Source organism: Eurypyga helias, unplaced genomic scaffold, assembly GCF_000690775.1.
Source record: "Eurypyga helias isolate BGI_N326 unplaced genomic scaffold, ASM69077v1 scaffold18728, whole genome shotgun sequence".
Taxonomy (NCBI): Eukaryota; Metazoa; Chordata; class Aves; order Eurypygiformes; family Eurypygidae; genus Eurypyga; species Eurypyga helias.
The window spans coordinates 8,453-34,911 of NW_010265239.1; the positions used below are offsets into that span (position 1 = coordinate 8,453).

Below are 26,459 nucleotides of genomic sequence, written 5' to 3' on the forward strand. Positions count from 1 at the left end.
GTCTTAGGGCAGAGACACTGAAAGGAATCCGAAGGAGTTAAATTCCTTTTAAATTCAGTGAGACATAAGTGACTAATTCATTTAGGCTTTTTCATTATAATCCCACCTCGGAGTTCCTCTTCTTCCATTCCTACTGGTATGTCACCATGCTTATAGACGCTGATAGTAACCTGCCCCGTTTCAGAACCATACTTATTCTTGACATAGATGCTGTATTTTCCTGTGTCTTCATTGCAGACTTTCTCTATGGTAATTGTGACAACTGTCCCCTTCACATCCATTTTGTACCGATCTTTAAAGACGATAACCTTCTCATTTTTGAACCAAGTGATTTCTGGGTAAGGATCTCCAGATACACAGCAGGTTAAACACAGGGTCTATTGTAAAACAGATAGTAGAAATAGATGATGAAGATAGAAACGAATGACTAAATAAGAAAAATAAAAAGAAATTCTCTTAGATTTTCAATAAGTGAGATTCCAGGACTCTCCACTCTTTGATATCTTCCAGTATAATCAGGATTAATTTGGCTGAATTCACGGGGCCTGACTCATATTTGTGCTGCTGTCTTTTTATAGCTTTCTTACACCGTGAAGTGACACTTAAATGGGCACATGGTAAATTTGCAATTACAGTGGTTTTTTTCTGCCTGTGTACCAGTAAAGGGGAATGTGACTCGGAAGTGTAAGGAGCAAGTTTATATGATGGGAAAATCAGCTCCAGCACTTAAAGGCCCTAGTCTAATCCTATGAAATGGGAAGACAACAGGAAGGATCTGGCTGGGAAACAGATGTCGGGAGCAGTAACATCTGTAACCTGCAAGAAAGAGGTTCTGCGCTGCGAAGAGCACCCAGGTGTGCAGAAGCACGCGCAGGTTGGGAAGCACCACCACCAGTACAGGGGTTAGTACAGGTATTGTGGAGGGTACCGCTTCGCAGCTCTGACAATTGCAGTAGCTCAGAAAAGCTGCTGGGAACATGATGAGGGGAAATGAAGTAGTTTTCTCCCCATCAATTATTCTTCTATGTCTGTGCAAGGGCCAATTATACGAACAGTTACCCAATATTACCTTGTCCTCCATGATGGTGGCAACATCCGGCAGTCCTTGAACAACCCTGGCACGACCTGGGAATGAGCAAATACAACCTTTTAGTTTTATCAGCGTACCGCTCGGCTTTGTTTCGCAGAAGGAAGGAAATCAGTTTACTTACACTTTTCTGCTACTGCTGCTTCCCTGAAAGTGAGAGAGATAAAATTACAATGGTTGTATTTATTGGGCATTGCATTCTCAGTGGAGACTATGACACGCGGAATAGATTTAGCTGTGCAAATGTTTCGGCAGGAACTTACTTTAGCCTTCTGTGCTCAGCCAGGGCATCTTCAAAGGCTGCAAGGAATGAAAAGGCTTTAAGGAAAGTTGCCCTTTATTTCTTTTTAGTTAGTAGATTTGCCATAATGCATCGGTGTTGGAATTATAGGTATTTGTGCACACAGGTATGTATAATTATCATCTAGACAGTATCTATATCTGCCTTAAGGAAACACGAATCTATGTTTGTATTACTGAAATAAGGGGGATGTAGTACTCCATTTCCAAAGAGAAGTCCAGAGAAGGGAAAAAACCCAGCCTTGAACAGGTTGGAAAAGTCTTTGTGAACCTGAAGCTACATTCTCTCTCCCAAGATGCCACCTGGCAGCTCTGTTGGCCTATGGAGGAATCAGAGGAGCAGCTGCCCTCCCACTCATCCTTTCCCCAGGAGGGCCTTATGCTGTGGCAGCCAGGCTCCCTAAAGGCTTCAGTCCTTCCTGCTGCCTGTTTCTCCCCTCCCTGTGTTTCCGCTGACTTCTATGGGCACCTCAGTGTCCTTATCCCAACTTCATAGTGTGCCGTCACGGTACTGCGGCTCCAGCTCAAATAATGGAGAGAGGAATCACGGCCCATGATCTGAAGGAATCTTGGAAAGCAGCTCGGATCTATCTCATTCCTATGATGGTATTGTTTGACTCAGCTTACCTTGTCCAGACAAATCAGTTGAGAGTTTGCGGGCGTTTTTCCCATCAAATAACTCCAGGGTGTATTTTCCCTTATCTGCGTCTGTTGGGTTCAGTATGTGAAGCCAGATCTGATTCATCGTGCTCCCAGCTTTCAGTCTGTCACGGCTTTCCAGTTGTTTCTCCCTAAGTAAACAAATGATACAGTTTCAATAGTATTTAGTAGAGCTGTATAAATTAGAGCGCTAACTTTTTTTTAGACCTACACCGGTTAGAATAAGAGGGTGGGAGTCAGGGCCTCACTGTTAATTTCATGGAGAGTTACGTACTCGGTCACTTTGGAAAGTCTCACAGGGCATCTCACTGTGCTTTTAGGCAGTTTGCCAAAGCTCTACAAACTCTACAAAAGGCCCCTTAGTTCTTACTCAGGAGATTAAATAGGGTTTAGATGTTGAATATTTCTAAGCATTTTGCCCTTAAACGTTATGAAAAATTGGCTTCCTTATATATGTGTGTAGGTGGTATCTAATAAAACACAGTTTCTCTGTTTTATGAAGACTTTATGAGGCTAAATTAGCTAATGTTTAGAAAGAATTTTATAATGTTTGGGGATATTTGTTATTCAGAGTGGAGTAATAGGGTAGTTTAGGGAACTACAAAGTAGTAGAAATAAAGAATCTGAAAAAAACAACTTCTTTTCCTTCGTGTAACCAAGGTGGCTGTAACTGAGCCGTAACTTCAATGCATCATTATTATTCTAGTGAAGATGATCACTTATAAATATTCCTGCAGTGCTATGATAAAAATAACATGACAGCTTATTTTGGAATTCTCAGACATGTTTCAGGATGCAGAGTGAATTGTGTTTTTCAGCCCTTACTCAGACAAATGTACCATTGCCTTAAAAAGCTACAGGCTGATGACCAACTTGTTCCATTTTGATGGTAACCAATTACAAGCGAGAGCAGTCCAGAAGCCTTGCATACATCTTTTGGGGACTTACTTGTGATACCAGGTTGTTTTCATGTAGTCTGTGTAGTACTTCACATCTGTGTAAATTTTGATGCCTTCTTCAGTAGGCTGAATTTTCAGGGGTGTAGCAGAAAGAGCTAAGAGTATAATTGGAAGACTGAAATTGAGGAGGATGTTCAAGAATGCAGGGTTTTACATATTATGCAAACAAAATCCCAAGGGATCTATTAACATTTCCCTCTGGAGAACGTAGCTAGCTGAAAGCGGGAGGGTATTCTGCCTCTTGCAGGCCCTGGATCTTTTAGCAGCCGCTTGAAAAATGTCAGCATCTTTTCTAGGGACCTGGGTCTGGAATACACATCTCATGGATAGAAACAGTACAACTTGGCCAAATTCACATCGCAAGGGACGTGATACGGAGCAGGCTGCTGGCACGTAAAGGTCACAGAATAGATTTGTAAGTGCAGAGGGTTTCATGCCCCTGGGTTTATTCACTGTCCATCCCCCTTCACAGTTTGAAGGTGCTTCCAGCACTAAAGGAATAGTAAATGGGTGATATTCTACTTGATCCAAACACAGGGCCAGCTCCTGAGCAGTTTGCTCTACTCGTTGCACACCACCTTGCCTTTCTGGTATGACTGTACTGGCTGATGAGCAATGACATACCACTGATCCTACACAGCTCCTTGAGAAGGTCTTCAAAGGCTGCAAAGACATAAAGATTTAAATGTCTCTCAATACAATATTTAGCAAATCACATCTGATCCACCAACTTAATTTTATTATGTTCAGACTGCGTTACATCTAGGAGTTATTCATTGTCTTTTTCTGTCGCAAAGCTTACTGGGAATGGAGTTTTTGCCACTGACTCGTTTATTTTTAGATGCTGGGCATTTCTTACTAAATTTAGATGTTTCTGTCTTCCTTAGCACTCAGTGTGTGCAACAAACCGCCTCGCAGAAAGCAGATTTATGTGCCAGGTTTAAATGATAGATTCCGGATGTCAGGGTAGTATTTAATCTTGGGAAGCAGAATCTTCTGGTGGATGCTGGGCTGAAGTGACTGAAACATTACTGAGCTTTTAGCTGTGGTGCTTGACAGAATTTATAACGCCGTCATAGCTTGATAAATGACTCTATATGTAAATGACATTAGGAACTGCCTATTTGTTTTTTAATTTCCAGAGCACATTCAGAACACTGAAAAGTGAAGCAGGAACCTGCGGTAACATGTAATTGTTTTTCCACTTGATGTTTTCTTTAACAACTAGTCTGTTGTAATTCAGCCTAGAGTTTTCCCTGGTGGGGATGCAGAGTGGAAATGGTGCTTTGGAGGACTGTCTGAACTTCCAGGAGTGAAAAGTTGTCTGTGGATTATCAAATTAAAGCACAGTATGGACTGATACATACAAAAGCCCTGAGATCAGATACAGGGAATACTTTTATTCTGTTAATTGGGCTTTGTTTAATTCTTGCAGAATAAGAGACTGTTTTGCATAGTGCATTTTATGACTCTAATCTTACATAAAATACTTGTGATTTTTTACATTTAGCAGCATATATGTATTTATATGCTATAGTAGATTAGGAAACTCTTTAGATTTGACCAGTAACTTTTAATGCAGGTTTTAATCTCTATAAAAGCATATAGGTACTATGGTAATTAACAATGTGGTAGAAAGTTCTGAAATTAGTTTTTAAATCCAAAATTAATCCCAGGCAGGAGTGTGAACTATTGCCTGACACAAGGTTCTCTTACCTCCTTTTGTGAGATCAAGCTGGGTGTAGTCCTCTCCTCTGTCATCTGAAACAACTGCTTTGTATTGGCCCTCGTCTGCTTTGGTTATCTAGCAAATATATATGTACATATGTAATATTTATTTAAAAAAAACCAAATCCAAACCCAAACACACATACGCAACCCCCCCAACAGAAAATTCACATATCATTGAAATAGGGCAGGATTTGGAAAAGGGGGAAGAGCTGAGATTTTCTTCTTTTGCAATTTCATGTGATCACCAATGCCTCTGAGTGGCATTATGTTTTTCACCTTTTTAATACAAAGCGTTCCTGTCCCAGTCTGTGGATCAAACACACCGCCTGCTCGTGCTTTCTTGTTGAAGAACCACTGGAAGCTGGTGTCCTTTCTCAGGTTTGTTGCCTGTTTGAAGTCAACATTTAGAAGTCAGGGTCCCAAATGCATTTTATTTCTGAATGCCTAGATGTGAAATATCACTTGCATTAGTGGATTACTGCAGAATCTTAGAAACTTCCTTCTTTATTAAAATTTCTGTCCAAGATGTACTATCTCTTAACTTTCATTGGTCTGCACATAAGCATTTGGATGAGCACTGTCCGTACCCTTCCGTTAAAATTCACAACTAAAATGTAATGCTACAGGAATTCAGACGGTGCATTTGCATCACATAGCTGTATGTACCTTGCAGGTAAGGAGTGCCTCACAGTTCTCAGTAACCTTCCATTTCAAATTCTCTATAAAATGTGGACCTATAAAAGAAAAGAAACGCCTTTTGCAATACCTTCCCACCGCTCCCGTGTTATCTGCAGAACTGCCTCCATCTAGCGGTGCGTCCCAGCAGGGCGGTCTGTAGGGCTTGAATGCTTCCTGCTGCTGGGCTGCATGCAATAGCTACCAAGCTTAGAGCATGTAATTACTGCTGCTTTTGTAATGTCCTTAGATAACGCATCTTTGTCGAGGATGTAGTTAATGATGGTGCCTGACCAGTACTTTATGACTGTACATCAAGTCAGCGTAGGAGTTGATAGGTATTTCCCAGGTGAATAGAAAAGCCATATACTTTCTGATTTTCTTCCTGGTTCTGGGCAGGTGAACTGGGGGACGGATTCTTTTATATACACTTGCATGTTCTGCTAAGCATCTCTGAAGACAGGAGACTGCAGCTATGCTGTAGTTATTGAGTGAATATTTTTGTCCCTGCTAGAAGGGGATCACCTTTCCAACTGTAGTATTTTTTTTCTGAAACTGTTTTATAAACTTCCTTTTCCATGAACATAAGATGGGGGATAAAATGAAAGTGGAATGCATGGTTCTTTTTAAACTTATCTATAGAATCCTGTTTTCTACAAGGCAAGCGAGTGGATCTTGATTACATGGTATATATTCAGATTGGACAATCTTCAGGATACAAAAACGTTCAGTGTTACAGCACTGACGCAGCAGTTCTACACTGAGGATTGTGGCTAGTGTGGCTAAAACTACTTCAATAAATTATTTTGGTTTCTAAGAGCAGGGCAGAGTATCTTAAAATAAGGAATCTTATCTAGTGTATAACCAAAGCAGCGCATCAGCTTTAATACACTTAAAAATTATGGTAAAGGATTTAAAGCACCCAGTGAAATAGCTTTGCCATCCTGTTGGCGTAATTCTGGTAACTCACCCACCTTCAGCTTATCTTACCCTGCTTTTTCTTCCATTCTCTCCGTTTTGCATCAGCCTCCTCTGCAATTTTAGCGAAACCTGTGAGAACAGCAATGGTCGAAGTCAAGAACCCCCCCACTACTCCTCAGTGAAACACTTTAGAGATTTCCTGTCCCGAAAGTATTATCATTAGAGCTGTGGTATTTGTAAGAGATCTCTGGTGCCTGACTTACCCCTGGTTCCCATGGAGAACCCTGAACAGATTAGTACCATCACTCTTTCATCTTACCGGGTGCTCAGAACCTAACACGTACTTTCCTTAAAACAAAAGAGTCTTTGAAGACCTGGCCATTACGCATTTAGAAAATTAAATAGGAGGTTTGACTGTACGAAAAGGCCAGGTAGAAACCTTGAGATGAAAATGTTTAAAAAGTAAGAAACACGGAAGGTGGCAGAGCGTAAAATTTATCTCCGTTTTAGACAACTGCATGTGATTTTAATTATCTCTGCTTCCTTCATTGTCAGTAAAGAAAAATGGGTACTTTCAGAGCACAGTTCATCAAACTGATTTTAGATCCTGAACTTAGCATGTGCTGAATTGCTCTGTAAAACTGCCTGTTTCTCTCCACTGGTTGTAAGGGGAGTCAAGAAGACTTGACATTTTATAGACACTTTCCGTTCAGAAAGTTTGGAAGCTTCAGAAGGTCGCTTGAAAGCAAACTGTTCTCAAGAACTGGAAATAGAGATAGACACTGCATGGGGAGCTGTTTCAATGAGAATCTTGTTAGTTTCTATTTTTAATTAATTAAAAAAGGCTCTTTGTACTAGCTTGTACCAGGACTCTGTCTGTTTCGTGTTCAGCTTGCTTTGTTGCTTGGACTTGCCCTTGAGTACCATGGACACTAGTTTCTTTATTGCGTTCAATTTAATGCAATTAACCAGCTGTTAAATACACTGCATTTTCAACCTGATCCTGTCCTGAGGTAAAGGAGTACATATAATAACACAGCAGTCAGTTTACTGCCAAGACACAGTTTGCCATAGCAAGATAATATGTAAAGTATTTGAAAAAAATAACTAGGCGTTCCACTGGATATTTTGCTTTAGCAGACCATTTTTATCATCAGGGACCTCATTTATAAGACAAAACCTTCAATTCATATTAAGGAAAAATTCAGATACTTTCATACTTGATTCCTGGACTTTAAATGTGTGCTAGAATAAATATTTGTTCTCCCCATTCCCAGTGTGCCATTATAACTGTCGGAAATACTTTGGGGCCTTAAGTGCCTAGAAAACTTTCCACTCAGCATGGCAGTCTATATTTGATCCTGAATTTCCACTTACATTCATCCACAAGAACTAGGGTGAATTGATTTTTAGCTTTTCCATCTTGCAGCTGGGCTGTGTAGATCCCTTTATCGTCATCACAGAAATTCTCAATTATCAGTTCTATGAGACCTTTTCCTTTGACAAAGTTTATTTTATGTGTCTGTGTAAAACAAAGGAAATAGGATAAATGGAGTAGTTTTTTCCATAGTGGAACTGTTCCAAGGTCAGATCCTGGCACAGCATCTTCTACAACACAGATATTACAGTCCTTTTATATATGTATCCTTATATACTTCCCTGATTTTACAGGAGTAATGAAGCCAATGCACTCTGATATTCTGTATTCTGGGATTAATCTGTTATTTACCTATGTAGGTACAGCAGAATTGCTTACGCCAGGGCTTTTCTCTGGGAGAAAGTTTCTGTTAAACCCACATGACACAATACATTCTTTCTTGTTGGATATTACTTTGCAGCTTACCAGAATCTCTATGATTTTTAGTATAATAGAAGCGTTGCACTTAATTACACATCTGTGGCATGTAATCGCATATTTGGGCAATGATGAGTAACACTGCCACCCTCCTGACATCATGCAAGCACTACCAAACCCTTTATACCTACACCCTGAAACCTGCCAGACGCTTCAACATAAATATCATCGTCAGGCCTCACCTCCCTGTTTGCTCTAAGCAAATACTATAACTGCAAAGAGCTTGATGGATACTTTGCAATCGTGTGTAACCATGTCAGTTCTCCAGTGCAGAAAAGACAGTTCTTAGACTAGACAAAGCCTTCAGTAAATGTGTTACACACTGCTTTCAAAAGCCCCAACATCGCACTGACAGCTCTGGAATTCTTTGGCCTGGTCCTATCCCTTTGTTACGGCAGTTCTGTTTGTTACCTTGGCACTGCTGCACTGCATTTAACTGGCAGGCGAATGATTTACATCGTTCTTCATTCTCAACTGTTCTCCCCCCTGGTCCTGTCATTCCAAATACTTTTTAAGTGTTACAATATTAACTTGATATGATAAGGAAGAGGCTAGAACATTTTTTAAAATGCATCAGAAGATTGGAGTGCACTGTAACACGTGATGCAGTGTTATTTCCAGTGCCTCAGACGGAGAAATAAATCACTTTCATCTGCTCTTAGAATTCATGCGATTTATCCGTACTTGGTTCAGAGAGGGTGGAAAGCACGCAGCCTTGCTTGGTAAAGCAGAATTAAAATATCCTGTCTCACTTTGAGATGGTGTTTCCTCAGCGTGCACTGCTGTGAGTTGAGTTTGTTCATCTAAGACAAAGCTGTGTGTCCTGCACAGGCACATTTGTACCATCAGGTGAGTTATGCAGGGGTGAGGTTTACACCTATTCTCTTACATAAAAGGGAGGTCTATGCTGCAGCAAGATTGTCAGAGGCAGGCCGCCGGAGGGGGGATAACGGGAAAGCTAGATAAGGAGGGGACATTGAGTGTCGGCACTGTTGGTTTTGCTGGCCATAGCACAGGGGAGTATTACACTGTCTTGAACTAACGGCGTCAGTGTGGCAGCCTTGCTTGATACTAGGGCTGAGCAGCTTGAGAATCGGCCAGCCAGCTTTCTGTTTGTGCACAGTGGAAAACCGAACCCTACAGTCTTCCAAAAACACACATCAAAATATCTGATGGGAATTTAGAAAACTGGGAAGGTACCCATTTGCTCTATCTCCTTGTTCCATAGGCGGGAAGTAAGTCAGAATTAAACCCAAACCAAACCATACCGGGGTACTTGTAAGCTCCTTGTCATTGAAGATTAAATGCAGCTCTGCATTCGGTGACAGCCTTTCAACCTCCAACCACAGCCGCACTTCTCCTTTCTCCAGAACATCAACGTTCCATCCAGATATCAGCTTGATCACTGGAAAACAAAGAGGATCATGGAGGAGAATCCATAGGCGAAGCACAGAATTTGGCTCAGCCAGGGTTCTGCCAGGGTTGCCCTTTCAGAGTCCGTACATTGGGCAGTGGCTGCTTACTGGTTCCACTTACATGGATTCCTGATTTCATGGCTACGTTTCAGTAACTTGTCCAGATCTGAAATACAAAGAATAAGTCATTTAGCTTAGTACAACTAGGCCAAAATGAATTCATTGTATTTATTTAATTTAATTGGTTAATGAGCTTTATTTGTGTCAAGAAGAAGATAATAAGCACAAAACATTTGATACCAGGGTGGACTAGAAAGGGTGGTGAAGATACTTCTTAGTTATGTCTGAATGAAGTGTTGGTTGTATCAATTCAAGGAACATGTTAAAGTTTTAAATCCCTGTGATAGTGTATCTGTGTGTGAAATCTGAACTGTAATGGAAAAATGACCTTCCAGGAGCATGGAGTCTTTTCTTAGGGGACTGTAAAAGAAACTGCCCTTGAGCCTTCAAGGAATGGGAAACATCTTTCTAGTGATGGCACTATCATTATCACTTACTATTCCTTTACAAGAAACTTTCCTCCAAATATCTAATATTAGAAAATTATAGCACATTAGACTTTTGTTCTTGTCTGTTATTAATTTTACCTTCTTTCGTTAGAGTGCAGCTGGCAGAGATATCATCATCTACATCCGTGACCTCCACTGAATATATGCCCAGATCCTTTTCTGACGGGTATTTCAGTATAAGCTTAGATCTTAGAAATAACAATAACGATAATAAAAATTATATCTTCCTCAAAAATTATGTCTTCTATAACAGAATGCAATACATTTGATATACCCGGACATCAAATATAGCACTCAGTGTCATTTAGATATGTCACTGAGGAGCAAGGCAAAAACATTAGCAATATGACGGCTGACGCTTCCCCTTTCTGAGCCGAAGATTGCGCCAAATGCCCCATGTCATGGACACCAGAGCTGAGAATCAGGTGCAGGATTTGCAGAGTTCAACTGTGTATATGTGTTTTAGCTGAATATTGGAAGGAAAGGGAAATGTTTGGCTTTACATTTGTGTTTAGTGTGTTCTTTATTTCACAGTCTACAATGCATTTCTCACGTGCATTATATACTCACTTATTGCCCTTCTCTTCAGTCTGAACTCTGTCAGCATCTGGTGGTCCTTCATAGTCCTTTGACCAGATAAATTCAGAGGAGTCGTTCTTTTCAGGAGCTTCAAAAGCCATATAAATGAAACCCTCTTCATCGACCCCAAGTTCAATTTCATTTGTGCCTGTATGAGAAGAAAACCCCACAAAAAAATCCTTACCAAAAGAGATCAGGGCTTAGCTTCTGGACATCACAGAATCACTAAGGTTGGAAACGACCTGTAAGATCATCCAGTCCAATCATCAACCCAACATTGAATGTGAAGAAAAAAAACCCAAAACAGGGTACAACCAGATTACATCCATGTGGGCAGTTTGATTTGCTAATCTTTATTTTTGCCTGAGGTTCTTTTGCTATGAAGCATGTAGCTGATGTTTCATAAAGCAGTTTTTTACTGGAATCCTGATAGTATTTACAGACCTGCACAATCTCATCACTTTTAGTTTCATACCGGGTTTGGTTTTAGCCACCACAGGATCCGAGGGGAGTGAAGGGGGTCCAATTCCAGCCTTGTTTAGTGCTCTTACTCGAAAAATGTAGCATTTCCATGTCTCCAGATCTGAAACCTGCAGGAAACAATGACGGGAATTAACATAAGACTGAACGAGAAGCCACCCTTGGGTGCTAAGTGCATATACAGACCTTCATATGGGTGGTGGCTATGGGCTGCTTATTTACTTGTTTCCATTCCTCTGACCCTTCTTCACACACGTCTACGTAATACCCTGTGACTGGACCTGCGCCCGTGTACAACGGTGCTTCCCAGTGTAGCATCAGGGATGAGTCTCTTACTTCAGTGCACTTCACATCATAAGGAGGGCCTGGTCAAAGAAGGGTAGGCTGTCAGACAGTAACCCCAAAAATGCAGCCGGGGGCACTTCGAGTGTGAGATCAGACAGCAGAGTGTTTTAAGGTAACAAGTGAACAGTAGGTCTGTAGGAGATGCTCTCTATGCTAATTAATTGTAGAGGAAGGTTCTAGAAAAAAGCATACGTCGGGTGGTTTAGTGTTAGTTGCTTTGGTGTAAAGATAAAGAGTTTAGATATTAGATCCAGATTCTTCATTCTCTGGAAAAAATATTATTAAAAGTACCTGGGTGCCCTATCTGTGTAATGCAGAAATAATACTCTGTGTCTGAATTGGAACTCTCCTAGAAGTGTTTGTGTGCTTTTCTGTGCTGGGGCCTCCCTGTCACAGATCGGTAGTTTTCAGAAGTCCCTTGAATGCACAAGAGAGTGAGGAGGTAACTAGTGTGCCTGGTAATATTTTTCTGGCTGTTTTACATGGGACATACCTGGTTCTGGCATCGTCCATTCCTCACATTTGAACAAGTCACTGGGCTCGGATACTTCCCCAACACCAGCCATGTTCATTGCACGGGCACGGAATTCGTACAGGTGACCTTCCTCAAGGTTGCTGACCTGTGGGTTTGGAAGTGCAAACAGGTTATTAGTGCAGCCCTGCGTGGCCGCAGCCTTTGAGGGTAGGAAGAGAGTGCTGGACTAGAAAACAGCTCAACCCTTGTTGTAGCTGCGGTTCCCACTGTGCTTAAAGAAGGACAGTATTGTATCTGAAATGCATACTGTGTGAACTCGTTGAGGAATTGGCTGAATATTGACTTCGTGCCAGTCTAGTTCAGATGTATCGTGCTGATCTAGGAAATAACCCAGAATCTTTGTTCCTCCCTTTCGCTTCGGGGGTTTCCAGCCGATGGTCATGGCATCCTTCCCACAGTTCAGAAGAACAAACCCGTGTGGTGCTGACGGACAAGCTGCGCAGCAAGGGGAGAGAGAAAACAGTTCAGTGCAGCTTTGGGGTCTAGGGATTGGGAAAAGAGGTGTAGGTATGGGATGAGCTGGGCTGAGAAAATCTCTGTGCGCTCATACCAGATGTGATTCTGTTTGCCTTAAGGCCCTCTAATACCACTTTTGCAGTGTAAAAGTATTTGAAAATGACCAGATTCTAATTTGGAAGGCACAGCAAAAGTTAGGGATGTGTCTGAGGATGCTTCTTGCATGTGGCATTACGGTTTCTCTGACAGAAGAGGTGGAAGCAGTGGGTCGATAAGATGGAGAAGCTGGAGGGTTAGATACTGGCTAACATACTTGGTAGGATTCTGTGATTGCCCTGGAGAAATCCACAATGCTGATTTTAAGATACCAGCGTGAGTGAGCACTTAAAATGGTCGCTTGTACCAGTGCCAAATTAATACTGAAAATGTAGCACACTGCTAAGTCAAAATGCTAATTAGCTCTGTCCACCCTTGACAAGCATAATTGCTGACAGAAGCTGTGGAGTACAAGAAAAAATCAGATCCCTGTTGCTTTGCTTTGCTTCTCTGCTCAACATTATCACCACTACATGTATTAATAACTATGCATGGAGAATACATTTTTGAGAGATTTAATTTTGGTGTGAATGTGTGTGTATGTGTCACTACTTACCAATAGCTGGCCTTACAACGATAGGGTCTGTTTCTGCTGAGCTTTCACTTAGGCCTGCCTCACTGACAGATTTCACACAAAAGACATATTCTTTTCCAGGCTGCAGCCCAGGAACAGTAAATCTAGGAGAACAAATGACTATGTTTGTGTTTGACTGTTCAGAGTCCAGGTAAACAGTCTTCTGAACAGACAGCCGTTCATTTTAATAAGGCACTGTTACTCACAAAGCATTATTTGCCATTACAAATTGAAACGCGCAGTGTCATGTGAAACTGCTACCAATAAATCAGAGAGGAAGGGTAGATCAGATAGGGAGGTGTCACGCTGCTGGCTGGCCTTGTCGGTGGAATAAATAGGACTTTTAATGGACTTTTTCTGCTTGACATGTGACCCCCACAGCTAGAGAGGTATTCTAAATCCCCTGTGTGAGCGACTCCAGCTTACTCTACTGGAAAGCAAGCAAAAAAATGGAATGTGGTTCTACTGGTGCCACAAGGTCCATCCGCCTTCCACAGATCAGAAAGTGGGACTTGGAGCGATACTTAGTTCTAAAAGGGGGCATGGTGTTGGGGTGTGTGCAGGCCGCTGCGTGTGCAGTGAAGGAAGTGCTTTTTCTATCTGAAATATGACTCCAGCCATAAACAGAGGAATCCAGGTTGGCAGCCTGACCTCTCTCAGTGGAGTACAATAGCTGAACTCACTCGTTACATGTCACGGGCTTATTATTGACAGTTTGCCATTCTTCTGTCCCAGTCTCCCGACAGTATATGTAGTAGCCAAGAGGCTCCAGCCCATCCTTCAACTTGTCCCACTGCAAAACAACAGATGTCTTGGTGTCTCTGAAAGCTAAAACCTGAGATGGTGGAGGTAGAGTAGCTAAAAAGAGAAAGAAAACACAGAGAAAAATAGGGGACTTTAAAATTGACAAGTTTTTAAAAAAGAGAGTTGGCCTGTTTGATTTATTCACCTTTCCAGAGCACCATTTTTGAATTAGAACAAAATACCATGGACATTGTGCCAGTCTACAGCCTATATTTTTATTTCCTGTATCTCATATTCCTCTCTCTTACAGCCCATTGATTTCTGCAGAGTTACACCTACTTTACCTCCTCTGAAGCAGAGAAATGAGACTCGCGGAGTAACTCTCGTTAACTCCACTATGAAAAGGGACCTGCTTCACTCCTGAGAAAAAAGGATGGTATCAATGACACTAGGGCAGCTTTAATATGGGAGAGTATAAACAAATGCAGATGAGTGCTCATCTCTCTGCATGAGGGAAACATGAGCCTTTGCATCTCTTGCAGTTGTGAGCTCAGCCCGAGTAGCAAACAACAAACCAGCACTGCGAAGGCTGCTGTGCTGTCTGAAGGCCTCAGAAGCAGGCTGCTTCAGCAGCCGTATTGGTCTGTGTAACCTCTCTCAACAGTGCTGGAGCATACTTGGATTAAACACAGGCTTCAACTGTTTCTTATCTTATTAAATGTAATTCCCCCCATCATTGCTTGGTTAGATTTACACTGCACTGACCAACTGCAAAGTAATTAAACAAGGATTTAAGGCTTTAAGAGATTTCCTGATATCAAAGCAACTGCTGTGTAATCATATACCATGAAGTTGAAAGGGAAGGGGGGGCAGGGGAACCCACACATTACTTTCATAGTACATCCCCTTTCCCATATCATTACTGTAGAGCATATTAATGAAATAATTACCCAGCTTAGCTCCAGCAGTTACAGGCTCACTGGGCAGGGATGGCTCACTGATTCCATACTTGTTTACGGATCGCACGCGGAAGCAGTATGATTTTCCTTTAACAAGATCAAAGAGTGCAAATCTTGGGGAATTAACTGGCATATCCAGATTAACCATTTGCCAGGAGTTGCTGCCTAGAATTGACTGTAACGAAAGAAGTGATGATTTACAACTCATGTTGTAACTCAAGCTTAAAACTCTCCTAAATAACAAAGCTGATCTTCACAGGAAAGTAGTTAAACCCCCCCAACAACCACCCAAACAAAACAAAACCAAGACCATAAATGATGTGTTTCTTGTTGATATACCCAAACTTTTCTTTCTTGGCAACACAGGGCCCCTTGGCAGCAGAAATGGTACAGCAGGTGGGAAGTGAGTGTGTATGAAAAGAGATTGGTAGAAGATACTAATTAACCAGCAAAATGATTAGTGGGGAACAGGTAAATTAACTATTGTGCAGGTCTTCGCAGCTTTTCCACACTAAAGGGCCCATAGGGTAGGGACAGTCTTCCTGTTAAAACTCTGCTGCTGTTCCTGGGGTGTAAAACTTAGTTGATTATTCTTTGTTAATCGTTACTACTTGGGTGGGTGTCAAGAGCCGGGATCATAGCTCATGTGAACTGTGGAGCTGGGGAGAGGCTGAGCAAGCCATTTCTGAAGCTGTTGTTCTTCAGCCATTGACACAGTGAATATATGCCGTGCTATAGACCATCTGAGAAAGGAATTATTCTGTTCTGCAATTTCCTTTCTATGAGACATTATTTTCTTACCTTTTCCACATAATAATTCAATGGCTCTCTGCCTCTTGGATCAGGTTCGTCCCAGGCCAGATCCACATAATCTTCTCTGACCGCACTTGCATGAACATTGGTGGGTGGCAAGGGAATTTTAATATGTCCTATGGGAAGTCAGGATAGGCTATGCTTTAGTTATAACATGGAAGGGAAATAAAGTTCTTTTACAAGATTCTTCGATATAAGGGAGGAGACTCAAACCATTTGGGAGCATTGAGGCGAACCAAGATTATTACAAAAGGCTGTGGAAAGTTTTTGGTCCTTGTGCAGCTCACATTGATGTTTCACTCTATATTTTCCTAAGTGTGTTTTCTCCAGAGTCATGTTATTACAGATCTCATTGCTGCAGAACAAGCATTCCTCTCTGAGAGAATGGCTTAGTATAAATTTGAACTTACCTTCCAGGTCATCCTTGAAAATTTCTATCGTCCTGCCTTCGTCATATGGAATAACTGTAATATCAAACAGGGCAATGTTATCCACTAAGAATCATAGAATCACAGAATCACAGAATGGTTTGGGTTGGAAGGGACCTTAAAGATCACCCAGTCCCACCCCCTGCCATGGTCAGGGACACCTTCCACTAGACCAGGTTGCTCCAAGCCTCATCCAGCCTGGCCTTGGCTTGAGAAGGTGCTTGAGGCTTGTCAAGAAAGACAGAGCCCAGGACTGTGTCATTTCGTTATATGCATAATTATACACATTTCAGTACACACACAATGAAATGTTGTAACTGGTATTTTGATCTTTTTCTGTTCAGATTAGTAGCAAGGTGGGTTCAGCAAAGGCACGGCATGGCAGTATGTTGCAATGATATTTGTGAGAGTGGGGAGAATCTGGACAAACTGCATTCGGTTACACCTGCAGCTTCACATTGTGCTTAAGGAGAAAATTTTCATGGTTTTAGTACAAACCTGTCACTCTGTTGTCCTTGCTGGGGTCGTATGTTGTAACTGGGTCGCTGGGTTTTGAAGGATGACTGATGCCCTCTTTATTGACAGCCTTTACTCGGAACTGATATGTCTGTCCCTCAGTAAGGCCCAAGACAGGGTATCTGCAGGTTTTCACAGGCTTATCATTGCATGGGACCCAATCCTCTGACCCAGCAACACACCTGAAATGAAACACAGCCCAGGAGTTCCTTCATGGTTTTGCCACAACGTGATCATAAGCTTTTTTTGCTCAAAGGTGATTCACATACAGACCTTTCAATATAGTATCCCTGGATTGGACTTCCTCCGTTATCACTGGGTACTACCCAAGAAAGAGTCAAGCAGTCTTTATTTACATCATGGCATTTCACGTTGAGTGGGGATCCAGGTGCACCGGCTGTTTCTGCTGCAGCATCTATAGAAACACCGAGTGATAGTGCCTAGGTTTGTTTTTCTCTGTACCAAAATTTTCATTAGATTAGATTTGGACACTTTGATAATTGTATGCATGGACAAAACTGGGAGATGTTGTCTTGTGTATGAGGTGGTGGATTCTTTTATGCCAAGGTATTAGCAAAGGGGCTTTTGTTCAAAGTAGGGTAGAATCCTGCTTATACCTCTAACAAACACATAAGTGGTCTGCTCTTTATGTCCATCCAGTGAGGGGACGCGGACAGTGTAGAATCCCTCATCTTCTTTGTAAGCACATGACACTGTCAGAGAAGCCTCCTGGTCTTGGTACTTCAGCTCCCGATGTTCAGAGCTGTGCAGCAGCTCACCTGTGAAGCATGAGAAAGGTAAAGGAACTCCACCTGAACTGCTTGAGTCACGAGTGGGGTGTTTCTGAATGCAGAAAACAACACAGAGCAAGAGGAGGGATCTGTAAGACACTCCTGATATTACTGTTATATCAGGAGTTATAGTCAGGGACTCTGATTCTGCTTTGTTGCTATGCCTCTCTGTTCCCTTTGTACATAAATGCAGAGCAAAACGCATGGTCCTGGTCCTAAAGAGCTTGCATGCCAAGTGAAAAAGAGTAATAAAACGCGGCTTCCGATGAATCAGTGAGTAAAAGGTACTCTGCATCAGGTAACTAGATGCTCTGAAGTGTGCCACGTATTATGCCAGCTCTAACTGGGGACACGGTGCAGCTCAGCAGGATCTTTTGTCTAAGCGATGCTCAAACCCAAGAAAATGGAATGGTGCATGGATACAGATGCACCAAATTCTGCTCAAACCACCAAAACGCAATGGGTCCTGCTATTTTCACAGCTGATTCTGGCAGAGTGCTGGGATGGCAGGAGTGGTCTTACTGCGTTGCTTCTGCTTTCTGAAACTTAATAGCACAGAAAGATTACCAGTTTGGCTGAGGCCAAAATCCTTAACCGCCAGCAGAACAACACAGAATATCCCAGAGTTTTTTACTAGAGAGCCACTGGCTCTTCAAACACTTGGCACTTCCTCTGTATTGAACTAGGGCTCTTCAGCTATTCTTTTAAACAGAAATGTCATTACATCCAAAACATTTTAGTGGCACCATCCTTTTACAAATGAGTAAGACATACAAAGTAAATATTAATATCCGTGGGTTGAGAATTGCTGAGAGCAGCCCAAGAATCCTGAGTTCTAATCCTCTTCTATGAACATCAGATCACATATAAGCATTCAAGTGGTCTATCCATGTAGCTAAAAGCATATAAACTTCGCTGTTGCATACATACCGTCTCTGAACCAGGCAATGTCTCGTTGGTGTTCAAGTAAATCAGAAGAGAAGTAACAGGAGAGGGTGAAAGGCTCCTTTTCTCTTGAAAATAAGGGTTTAAGTGGAAAAGCAAAATCTGCCTCTCTGGCCATAAGGGATCCTATGAAAGAAGAGTAAAAGTCAGCAAGGTAGAGATTTCCCAGAGCCTTCCTCCTTGTAGTATTTTTATTATCATATGTTTAGAGTGTACCCGAGCCTTGCACTTTTAACATGCAGTCAGGCTAATAGGAAAAGCTATAGCTCAGGAAAAAAAAAAAGAATTAAATTGCTTCAGGCTATAAAAATAATAGAAATAATAATAACAGCAATGATTTACTCACTTCTGTATATCTCTGAATCAAATCCTGACTCCTTTCCGTAATATTCTATGAGACAAGAAGAAAATGCATTTAGCCAACCTCATACCGGTGTTTATCTTCCCCTCCAGACCTACGATGATGCGTTCACACAGGAAATCGCTCATATGACCATACTAGTATAAGCAATAGTGCTTTAAATGCTCATGTGTGCACAGGTATTCATAGCTAAGGAAGGGGGTTTGCAGTTTGGCTTCTGGCTTTTTAAACTGCCTTAGGAAAGTTATGCTGAGTAAGAGCATACAACTTTTGTCATGGGAGTGTACCGATATAGTACTGTCCACGTTAGAAGCGTGACAATCTAGGATCACCCACGACTGAAATGCTACAGTTACGTTCCTCTTTGGAGACAGAGGGTAACAGCTACTCCTTGCCACACACAGCACATAAAGGAAAGGTGTTGGTGTCCTGAGCATTACTGAAAGTGGAATTTGGCCAACCCCTTGGGTTTAAGCAGAATTCCCAGGGGATGATGTGGGATTCTTGAAGGCTGCAAATGACTGCGATGTCAAGCTTTAACCAAAAGGAAGGGTATCTGTCCTGAGACACTGAGGTCATTCCTGGAGCCGAGGGAAGTGTGTCCCCTACCAAATCCCTTGTTTCAACAGCCATGGATGCTTTGGAGGTGTCACAGGTGAATGCTGGCCTGCTTGACCTGATCCGGCCTGAGAGAACTGCTGTCATCACAGCACAAAATGAATTGATTTGGAGCTGAAATCTAAGAACTGATACACTTAACAGGGTGAAATTTAGATACTTTCCTTTCTTATCTTCATAAGCCACAAGAAAGGCACATAAAATAATGCCTGTTCAATGACTGAAGCTTGGCAGTAGCAGAGCTCACTCACTGGGTGTTAATAGCTGAAAAGGAAAGCAGTAGAAAGGACAAGAGGCAAAGCACTGCCTCATCCCAGGTCCTGTGAGACCCTCATGATGTCTTTAGGGAAACTGAACTGCTGTAGGAACCATGGATCCCGGAGACCCTCCCCTGGCATCAAGGGCATTCCAGACAGCGTGGGGCCAGGAGAAGAGATGCCATTGGCCTGCCTGGGGGACCAGGAATGTTTCCAGTGGAGGCTGGATTAAGGCCTTGGTGTAGTCTCTATTTTCAGAATGTTAAATAGCAAAACAGCAGAAGGAAGAATCATGTTACTGGGATGGCATTAGACAGGGTCAGGGGAGAAGGAACAGTGTGGGCCGCTCATCCGCAATCACAAGGAACAAAGTTTGCAAGCTGTTTGAAATGCTGATCAGGCCTGATGAAGGACGGTTTAATCAGACACTTAGAGGTGAAGAGAGAGTCCCATCCTAGGTTTTCAGTGATAGAGCACACCCCTTATTCTATCATCATGCCTGCTTTGATCCTAAAGATGCTGTTGGGGATTGGGAGGAGTATGTGATTATTGACATGGGTTTTTTTTCAGACAGCTGCTTCTGCTTTATGGCAAAGGCCTGAGTTGTGGAATTACTGTAAGAACCTTTAGAGAAGAGAAGCATGGCACCCCTGGTAACTACTTCTGTATTTCTGCACTAGGGTGAGGGGAATTTAAGTATCTGGGAAGGCTTGCAATGGAGGTTTTCTGGGCTGTTATACATGGCCCTTTAGAATTGGTAACTCTATATTGCATATTTCCAGATATGCTGAATTTTGACATTGTTTAATTAAAGGATGTGACAGATATCATAAATACACTCCTATTACAATTTTGGAGACACATTCCTCATTATGCATGTGTATCTCCAAATGGTATTCAGATGTGATCAAATATGGCATGAAAAGAATAAGGACGATGATAACATAACCCATGACGCAGCCAACAATACATTAAAGCACTAACGATAAATGTGCTATCTAACCCAAAGAAGGCCCCTTCTATCTGTAAAATAGTTCAAGGTGGGTTTGTAATTCAGTCAGCCAAAGAAACCCATCTCTTCATGACCAGTAAGATGTCTAAAGCGAACCTGTTCCCTTCCTATTTATCTGTTACCCTTCGAATAACTCCCAGGACTCTGACAGTCACACTGACCCATTTAGTTGTGTACAGTTCTGTAGGTCTATTCTGTGAGGCTTTTTATAACAAAATTGGTATTTTTATATATATATATGTATATATAAATGAAATGTGAACAGCTAAACTATGATCCTATGAGACTGCACTGCACATTTCTTAAAGCTTGATTTAATTTCCCGTTTTAAGTGCTGGTGGTTTACTTCCTTCACCATATGTCTGCATGTAGCTTGTGCAGAATGTGTGTCTACAGTGTCTATGCCAGTTATTTTAAGAACAGCACAGATCCAAAGTAAAAATCTTGTATTTGCTCCTGCTAGTTACTGATTTGAGAGAGAAATATGGTATTAATGTAATATTACACCAAGAGATCCCCTTGAAAGCCACAGTACCTGTTAACCCATTTCTTCCTTATCTGTAGAAATGCAGCAGACTATTTCTAAGCCTGTTACATACTTAACCTTATGGCTGTTTCATATCAGTCCAGAAGAAATAAGTACCTAAATTTAGTACGATTTTAGCACACTGGAAGGACAGCTGCATCCCTATGGAATCGGAAAGATTTTGCCTGTGTCCAGAAGGGACTGAGAAAGAGAAGCCGTTATATCAGCCGTATACACATTAGTTAGTGGTAGCTAAGGATTATTTTATCCAGCTGAGTTTTCTCCTCACTAAGTGAGAGAAATTCTCCTCTCCTATTAACAGAGTGCTCACTGCTTCCTGTTTTTCCAGAGTGCTTGTATGTTCTTGTGATATAAGGTATAGCATTGAAAGTATTTTGAATAACCTAAAGAATCTGAAAATGTAAACCCAAAGGAACATTTTCTACTTACTCCTGACAAGCACTGTCGCAAACGAGTAAGCCTCGCCATATTGATTCTTAACTTCAACACTGTATTCAGCAGAATCTTCCATGGAGCATCTGGAAAAAACCACATTTGCCCTCCTTGCTAAATTTCTGTTATTGTCATATTTCACAGGACAAAATTAAAGGGGTCCCCTTTAACAGCTGCTCTTCCTTTAGATTACAAGGATTTCTTACACTTAGTGGTCATTTTTTTCTCTTGATACACAAAAGCAAAACAGTTCAAGTAATGAACAAGCAAAAGACCTGTGGGACACCTGGTTCCACTGAAGACAACACAGGTAGCTTGATCACGCATATAATGCACAGAGCTGAACTAACGTCCTTCTGATTACACTGAGGCATCCTAAATCGGACTGTCTGCTCGTGAACTGGGCTTAATGTGCATGGCCCTACCCTGAATGAGAAAATTTTGGCCATGCCTAAACAGAGCAAAACCAAGGAAGGCTCTACATTTTTATTAGAAGAGATTTTTAAATCTCACGAACTGCTGTTGGGATGGCTTCCTAATGGCAAAGCTTCAGCTCAGACACCGCACACTGAAGTCAGGCAGGTTCAGATGCCAGAGAAGTATCTGGTTTTGTTTAGCATACACAAACTGGGAGTTTCAGGAGGGCAGGTCTTATTCAGCTGAAAAACCAACTCAGACAAGAGCATGTACATTACCTGCTGATGTGCAGGGTCAACATCCCAAACTTGTTTTTTATCTTGTATTTTCCTGCTGGGGCTAGGCGAGGATCAATACGGACTCCATTTTTATACCTAGGTGAACACAAAGGAGACATGCTGATTAGGAAAGGACAGAGAAATTGACTGGTAAAATTAACACTTCACTCTCAAATTAACCAGCACGCCATGTCGAACACAACAGAGGCACAAGAGAAAAGAGGAGTAGACACAAGTCCCTGTTTTACAGGGCTCCCGCATCGATCCAAAGCAGCTTGCAGCTAACCTAGATCCCCTCCCACGGTCCTGCGTGTGCTCCTTCCCTAGGGCTGCTTGCAGACTGCCTACGGGCAGCTTAACGTTGGCTTGTTGCTTCCTCCTCAGTTTAGCTCCCCGCTTTGCAGGTTGTGTGAGGGAGTTGGAGCAGATGCCTCTTGCTTCTTTGTGTTTACTGGGGATCTGTGGGAGGTTCATATTCTCTCTGCCCTTTGAATAATTCCAAGAGGTTGTTCGGGAAGGACACCGGACATCAGGAGCTCTGACAGTAGCAGAGTTAGCTGCCTACGAAGTCATTAGTAATCCAAATGTTTGCATACTTCACAGCTTCCATGGGAGGAATGGTCAATCACTTTAACAAATTGGTCAAAATACAGTTTGCAAAATGGTTTTTGGGGTGATCTTTCATTTATTTCCATCCCTCTATTATTAACAGTAAATGCTGCCCAGTCATAACACTTTCCCTCCTGCAGTTTGGTAGATAAGCAAAGCTGAGCAAATGAATGTATTGGTTTGTATTTTATGAATTGTAGGAGTGATGGCAGTTCAGTGCTAAATCTTGCATGGTATCCAAGGTAGCCAAGCACTGATGGCATGTATGTGTGTGGTGATTTATTGCTGGCAATAGATTCTGATTTCTGAGATGTAAAACGTGAGTTTGCCTGCCTCACAGAGGGCAGCACCCAGGGAAGCGGGCACATCTACAGGAATGTCAGTCCTGGCCCAGGAGCCCAGCAGGACTGTCCACTGCCTCCATGCCCCACTGAATACTTAATGTCTTTACTGGTCCTAGCAGTGGAAGTGGAGAATTGAAAGTGTTTTCTGTGATTTGCGAAGTTCTCCCTTCCTTCTTTCTAGCAGGACACAGATGTTCCTCCTGCGGTTGCTGCCTAAAACGCACGCAGACTGTTAGCCACACGGGCAGCATGAGTCATTGCTGTCGGCTGACATACCAAGTGACCTGCGGTGGTGGTGAAGCCAGGACAGTACATGCCAGCTTCACTTCCATCTTCTCCCAGACTGTGTGTACTCTGAGGGGGATCCAGAACATAGGTGGGCGCCCCGAACACAGCTCAATGTATTCCTTCTCCATGCGGGCCTTCTCTACAGCCTGTGACAAGGACAGACAACGTAAAGACAACAGAAAGGGATGATGTTCTAATTACACAGTTTCTTTCACATTGCTTCAGTGGTGGGAGTATAAGGCTTTGTCTTTATTTCTAATGGTTTTGAGGTTGTCCTAACACCTGACTAGGTTTAGTATCCTCTCCAGAATGGTGGTTAGTCTTGGTAATTTTAATCCTGTTGGTATTTCTGCTACCAGTAGAGATGTCTGTTCTGACCTTCCTCCGGAGGGTCTTCCGGTCAGCTCTCACACGCAGCAGTCTGCAGTTCCTAATAACCTCCTTCTCCAACTTTTCCATGTCATTCCCAAACCGAACTCTCTTTTGCCCCCTCTGTTCTAGCTCTAGGATGTCAGCTTCTCTTCTTATCTTGTAATCTCTGCAACAGAGGATGATAAAAGCCAGCAGAAGTTAGGATAATGCTTTTTTATTTTGTTGTGGTCTTTTTTTGTTGTTTTAGAGTGCCTATTTTTTGTTAAATCCGAACAAATGTTAAGCTTGCATGCAGTATGGGTATGAATGTCAGGCAATTATGCCTTACAGGAGCCAGCAGTAGAGCATGAGAGATAATACTGTGATGACACAAGAAGGGGACCCACTATTTGACCACTTTTAACTCCGGGCAGGGAACTGGGAGGAGGATTAAAGGGAGGAGGGATGTTGCTAACTACTGAGGTTGTTCAGCCATCACAGAAGGATGGACAGGAGGATTATTGCCAGGAAAGAGGAGGACTTGATCTGTTACCATTAGTTTATTAATCTGACTGTATTCTCCATTTGTTCCTGTGAAATCTGGTTTCTCTTAAGCCCTTGCTGATGAGCAGGGCAATATTACTCATTACGACATGTACCAAGGTGATGTAATTTCATTTTCCGCATTTTAGTTGAGGTCTGGCATTTTTCATGTTAAAGGAAGAACTTCTTGATTGAACCTGCTCTTTTTGCTTCCCAGAAATGCATTGGAACCTGTCACCCCCATATACAAAGGCGAGGTTGCATACAATGGCTGTATTTGTGTTGTCATGATATCTGACTTACGGTGGTATTTCGGAGGTCAAGGCAAGGGCAGCTGCTATCGATAACTCTGAAGGGCTGAAAGTCTCTTCTTCCTCACTTCCAGAGGCAGATGCCATAAAAGAATCCAGACAAAGTTCCTTAATTTCATCAACTCAAAATTCAGCCAATCTGTGAATGCTCAGTACCGAGTATAGAAAGTCCCGTCCGGACCTGATTTACTCGGCCTTTCCCTAGCTCTGTGGCTTACCTGGTTTTGAACTTCTTCCTTCTGGTGGTGGAGGTCATTTGCAAGCTCTGTTGTCTTTCCTCCTTTTGCTCCTCCTCTCTGTGGTGGAAGAAGGTTTGGGTACCCATGCTGGGAAGTGAAAATGAACTTTCTTGCTGGAATAGGATAAAACATAAAGTGGTTTTCAAAGATGACCCCTTAACAGAATCTCGAAGTTATCACTAAGCTCTTGCTTTGCTTTGACGTTCAAGGGCTGTGAACAAAAGTCCATACAGTACCACCTTCTGGCATTCAGACCTATAAGGGGTTTGTTTTGTGTGAAAAATGGAATCAGATGAAGAAATTAGTAAGTCTTTAAAGGCAGCTGAAGCTGTAACAAAACAGTAGGTAGGCAGCACTTCATGGGTAGATTTCTTTTCCTAGGACTGATCTTATGGTCTAAATCTGGTGGATATTCTTCCAGAGAGTTCCATTAGATCATCCCCCCAATATAGCGTGCAGATGAATGAGGAGCATCATGAAAAGGGAGATCAAGAGGGACATGGAAGATTAGGGACAAAGTAAGATACGGAATGTCAGATAGTGAGACACGGAGGAGAAGTTTAAAAAATAATGGTCTGGTAACTATCTTGTAGGGGTAACTGATGCCAAACAGCCTGTGACCTGCCACCCAGGTTGTGATCCCACCATGTTCTGCCCCTGCCTGGATGTGTCAGGGGTTAGATAAGGCAACACTGCTGAATCCAACACACCGGCTGCTGTGCAGGGATCAGTTGGTGTCAGTGGTAGTTGGAAAATCCAAGTGGATTTTCTGGAACCGACCAATTCCAGTTGCCGTTGCCAAAACAGAGCGCTGCTTCAGCCTGTATTCCCATCTGCATATCTGAGCTGCTGACAGGAACAGTTGTAATTCAGTACTTTAAGAGGATAATGCTTTATCCAATGCTTTGAGTGCATCCTCAGAGATCAGTTGTTTCTCCTTAGGTCTTAGAAAAAGTTTGATAAATCATGGGGAAACATAGCATCCTTCAAACGTTAGCCTGAAAGGAGCTGCTCAGTGAACAGCGTGATTTCCCCAGCGTGAGCAGAGAAGCCTTCCCAAAGAGATCCCTCTCCTGCAGGTGAAACACAGGGAGCAAACCCCAGTGCTCTTGGCTCTCATCCGTCTCCTGTGTTAGCTGCTAAAGAGCTAGGCTGTTGCAGCAGCCCCTCCTCTGGGAATGAGCAGTGTGCTGCGTTTAGGCACTGACTAATGAGTGGGCATTAAACAAAAGTAAATTTGAAAAGTATATCCCTCCTTACCTTATTCTGTCCTTGAGTTGGTTCAGAAACGTACATCACAAGCCTTAAACTGTTCAGATTTTCACATTCTAAGAGCTTAGGTTCCTTTATAAAAACAGCCTTGGAGGTGTAATTGTTGCTAAATAATATTTGTTCAAACATACCTATAAATCTTTCCCT

At 42.3% G+C, this 26,459-nt stretch overlaps 1 protein-coding gene across 1 annotated transcript; it reads right to left on the reverse strand.

Annotated features, from left to right (window-relative positions):
- Positions 1 to 77: 77 nt before the first annotated feature.
- MYOM3 (myomesin 3) lies at positions 78 to 25,126 on the reverse strand. The gene is made up of 36 exons (XM_010156667.1): positions 25,020 to 25,126; positions 24,794 to 24,868; positions 23,975 to 24,134; positions 23,585 to 23,742; positions 22,356 to 22,451; positions 21,658 to 21,746; positions 18,780 to 18,824; positions 18,419 to 18,559; positions 17,315 to 17,476; positions 16,971 to 17,112; positions 16,680 to 16,879; positions 16,164 to 16,217; positions 15,742 to 15,869; positions 14,932 to 15,115; positions 13,921 to 14,095; positions 13,220 to 13,341; positions 12,359 to 12,546; positions 12,070 to 12,196; positions 11,418 to 11,596; positions 11,227 to 11,341; positions 10,743 to 10,899; positions 10,251 to 10,360; positions 9,725 to 9,769; positions 9,457 to 9,593; positions 7,711 to 7,855; positions 6,403 to 6,462; positions 5,404 to 5,471; positions 5,014 to 5,124; positions 4,723 to 4,810; positions 3,631 to 3,669; positions 2,996 to 3,101; positions 2,015 to 2,178; positions 1,351 to 1,387; positions 1,212 to 1,234; positions 1,070 to 1,125; positions 78 to 377 (listed from the first exon to the last, which is right to left on the reverse strand). Exons 1-36 carry the CDS (start codon positions 25,124 to 25,126, stop codon positions 78 to 80), a joined length of 4,293 nt encoding a protein of 1,430 aa, XP_010154969.1.
- Positions 25,127 to 26,459: the final 1,333 nt, after the last annotated feature.

What these genes read in the sequence shown, in the direction of transcription:
- MYOM3 (XM_010156667.1), bottom strand. Translation starts at nt 25,126, where the DNA reads ATGGGTACCCAAACCTTCTTCCACCACAGAGAGGAGGAGCAAAAGGAG. An exon ending in TGATTCAGAGATATACAGAA is followed by an intron (nt 18,560 to 18,779) that starts GTGAGTAAATCA and finishes CTTCTTTCATAG; the next exon opens with GATCCCTTATGGCCAGAGAG. An exon ending in GGAGCTGTGTAGGATCAGTG is followed by an intron (nt 3,102 to 3,630) that starts GTATGTCATTGC and finishes TTATACTCTTAG; the next exon opens with CTCTTTCTGCTACACCCCTG.